We start from the raw sequence: 3,465 nt of genomic DNA on the forward strand, positions 1-3,465 counted from the left end.
AGCTGTACACATTCTCTCGTTCACAAACAATACACTCGTGTTTCAGTGTCGTACTATGTTCTTGTGAGCTGAGCATCTGTAAGGTTGACTTGGGATCGTAATTCTAAGGCCGCACAAGTGTGTGATTGTTCGTGATCGATCGACTCGTGACACTTGCATGCTTGCAATTGGAAAATCAAAACGGGAAACTTTCCATATTTTAAATATCAATTTTAGAATGTGTTAAAATTGAAAGTCTTGTCCTGTTTTTTTTCTCTTTATTGTGCATTGCTTTTATAGTGATGACCTTCTAACTTTCGCTTCTTGGACATTAGAAAGTTTCTAAGAAATTACATTTTCACTAACATGATATCAGCACACTTTCATGAAATAATTATAGTTCAATCTACAATTAAATGCAAAACTAGTTCTTTTTCATGCCAGGGCTTTGCATGGGCTACATTTTATATTTTTTTTCATATATAAAAGAGGTTATATTTGAAGAAACAAATCTACAGACTCCACTTATTATAATAGTCATTAAATACAATTCCATTTTCCACTATTGCATCATGATATATTTATTATCTTGCTGGTTTACCAATCTTGATTCTCTACCTTTTCTTCACTTACTTTGAAAACATTTCAAATGCGCTGCATACAGAAATAATAAATAAATTTAGGATAATATGTGGAATTATTTAGCGAGTATCCAGCAGGGATTATTATGAATCTTCGTTCCCGCTTGGATGCAACTCTTCAAAGCTGTTCTCTCTTTTTCTTGCTTCTCAATAGTAAATATTCTGTGCAGACTCCGAGAAGAGCGCCTCGTCCGCCCGCATTTAGTTCAACATCGTCCTCGGTCTCCCAATTGAGGTAAACGAGGAGTCACCCATAAGCACGAGAGGAATTGACCTATCGAATTTATTTTTGTTTGCATCTGTCGAGGGTGTGAGGATTCCCCATGCATTGGAAAGTTGTGTAGTCTTTTGCTTTTTAAGGAAGCGTTAAGGATCTTCCTCAGTTTTGTGTTTCTCTTTGCTTCTGTTGATGTCGGACATGGAAGATTGCTGCGATCTCCAGTTATGCTTAGACGAAATCCCTTCCACATTCAATCTAGAGAAGGCGGTGTGCAACCATGGGTTCTTCATGATGGCTCCGAACAGTTGGATTCCTTCCACCAAGACGTTGCGGCGCCCTCTCCGTCTTGCGGATTTTTCCTCTTCCGTTGTGGTGTCCATCTCGCAGCCTCCTGGTCCCAGCAGCACAGTGTTGCTCCTCCGAGTTCATCGCGTTCCTCGCCTGTCCTCCCAAGACCAGCAAGCGATTTTTGTACTCTCTCTCTCACTCTGTCTGTGCGCAAAGTAAATACAAATTAGTGACGGAAAAGCATGGGAATATATTATTGCAGGAACAAGTGATTCGGATGTTAAGGTTGTCGGAAAGGGACGAGCGGAACGTGAAGGAGTTCCACAAAGTGCATCCGGAAGCAAAGGATAGAGGATTCGGTCGAGTTTTTCGTTCTCCTTCTCTCTTCGAAGATGTTGTCAAATCTATACTCCTTTGCAACTGCCAGTTAAGTACCGAAGTCTTGTTCTCTTCAAGTGCAAAATTTGTGACGAATTGGCTTTGTTAAACATTTATAAGTAGGACAAAGAAGACGATGACCTGAATAAGAAATCCAATAACTGTAATTGCGTAAATATCTTACTCTTATCATAATCCCTCGCTTTCTCTTCATGCTTAAAGGCTTAATATTGAGTTTTTGTGTTCATAAGCTCTTCGACATATGTACGGCGGTTTCTGTTCCGAATTCATCGTTAGGTCTGACTTTGTTCTGAATACACCCAACAAACAGATGCCCTTGATTTCGAACGATATATGACGAATGATACCTCTCAGAGGTTTACCTTGTTTTCGGACCTCGATCCCCATCACAATCATGTCCGATATTCCATAATCATATAAAAGAAAATTTACTTTTGTTGTTCTTACAGTTCGTGACCTCTTCATGCCATCAAAATCACATACACTTCGATTTAAGGGTTGATGTTGCTTTGGGTCCTACCTAAAATTGTCATAGGTGGAGAAGGACCCTAGAGATGGCCCGAGCTTTATGTGCACTTCAACTAGAGCTAAGCACTCGAGGTAGGAATACTATTTAGCATGACTTTCTTCTCAGTATATTTAGCACAACTTGAAGATGAGGATGATCATGATCTAAGGCTCTAAAAGAAAGAAACGAAGACAAGAGAAGGATGGAGCAAATCCGGTTCCCGCGGAGATGGAAGGCGAAGAAGTTGACCTCGGTAACTTTCCGAGTCCCAAGGAACTCGCTAACCTCGATGCAGACTACTTACAGAGCAAGTGCAAACTCGGGTACCGAACCAACTACATTCTCAAGCTTGCCATGGAGATAGAGGAGGGGAAGCTCAAGATTGATGGATACGAGGGAGTGCAGGATGCTGCATCGTGTAGGATATTGATCAAGGGCATAAGCGGGGTCGGATCTTTCGCCCGGGCTAGCGTTTTGATGTGCCTTGGCTTTTACGATGAGGTTCCGTGGGATAGCGAAACAATCAAGTTTTTAAAACATGTATGAAAGTGTATTTCCGAACATAAAATTTATGTCTCATATAATAATCACCCTTCCGAATTATTTGACAGATGATGCATTCTTTTCTTTGGCAAAAGGTACATGCAAGAGAAGGATGCACCAAGAAGACTATTAAGAGTGACCTTAAGGAGATCTATGATAAATATGCACCCTTCCAATGTTTGGCCTATTGGTAAGTCATTTATTTATTTAAATTTTGGTCGATATACACATAAATATTCATGTCTTATGTTGTGCGAGAATTTTCAGGTTTGAGCTTTTGGAATTTTACGAGAGGCGGTTTGGAAAGCTGAGCGAATTGTCACACACCATGTATCACAAAGTTTCTAGTAGTACACAAATGAGAGAATTTAACCACAATCATGTTTTGTGACTTAGAAAGTGTTTGTTAGTAGGCATTTGATCATTTATGGTGTTGTTTTGGCGACGGGGGAGAGCCCGGCCCCCGGGGGTGGGGTTGGGACGATCTTTTGTGATTTATTGGAGATAATTCCATAATGACAAAGTTCTTTAGAATGACAATTCGAAGGAATTGATGGATTCTCCCACATTTGATATATTCTCTGAAAAATTTCAATAGTTTTTACTTTTAAATTCTAAAGTAATGTAATTCCGTTGCACTGAATAGCTAGGATTTGATACAAAGCCTTGGAAAAGGACCCTCGCGAGTGTCGTGACTTTCCCAATGATGAACCATCCACGGAAAGACTACGGCATTTTGGTGTAACGACGAATGATGTCCATCTAGTTTAAGTAAATAAAAGTGTTCGGCTTTTATCATATAAAAGTTTTAGTTGGTGTGCATTGTTTCTGAATATGGAATAGGAGATTTTGAATATGCTTCCGCTATATAAACTGCGCGCAGGACC

General features: G+C 39.9%; 1 protein-coding gene across 1 annotated transcript; it reads left to right on the forward strand.

Annotated features, from left to right (window-relative positions):
• The first annotated feature begins 2,263 nt into the window (after positions 1–2,263).
• On the forward strand, positions 2,264–2,969 carry LOC104434857. The gene is made up of 3 exons (XM_010047712.1): positions 2,264–2,575; positions 2,674–2,768; positions 2,846–2,969. The coding sequence occupies exons 1-3, from the start codon at positions 2,264–2,266 to the stop codon at positions 2,967–2,969; spliced, it is 531 nt and encodes a 176-aa protein (XP_010046014.1).
• Positions 2,970–3,465: the final 496 nt, after the last annotated feature.

This window comes from Eucalyptus grandis, chromosome 2 (genome assembly GCF_016545825.1).
Source record: "Eucalyptus grandis isolate ANBG69807.140 chromosome 2, ASM1654582v1, whole genome shotgun sequence".
Taxonomy (NCBI): Eukaryota; Viridiplantae; Streptophyta; class Magnoliopsida; order Myrtales; family Myrtaceae; genus Eucalyptus; species Eucalyptus grandis.

What these genes read in the sequence shown, in the direction of transcription:
- LOC104434857 (XM_010047712.1), top strand. Translation starts at nt 2,264, where the DNA reads ATGGAAGGCGAAGAAGTTGACCTCGGTAACTTTCCGAGTCCCAAGGAA. An exon ending in CAATCAAGTTTTTAAAACAT is followed by an intron (nt 2,576 to 2,673) that starts GTATGAAAGTGT and finishes CTTTGGCAAAAG; the next exon opens with GTACATGCAAGAGAAGGATG. An exon ending in TTCCAATGTTTGGCCTATTG is followed by an intron (nt 2,769 to 2,845) that starts GTAAGTCATTTA and finishes GAGAATTTTCAG; the next exon opens with GTTTGAGCTTTTGGAATTTT.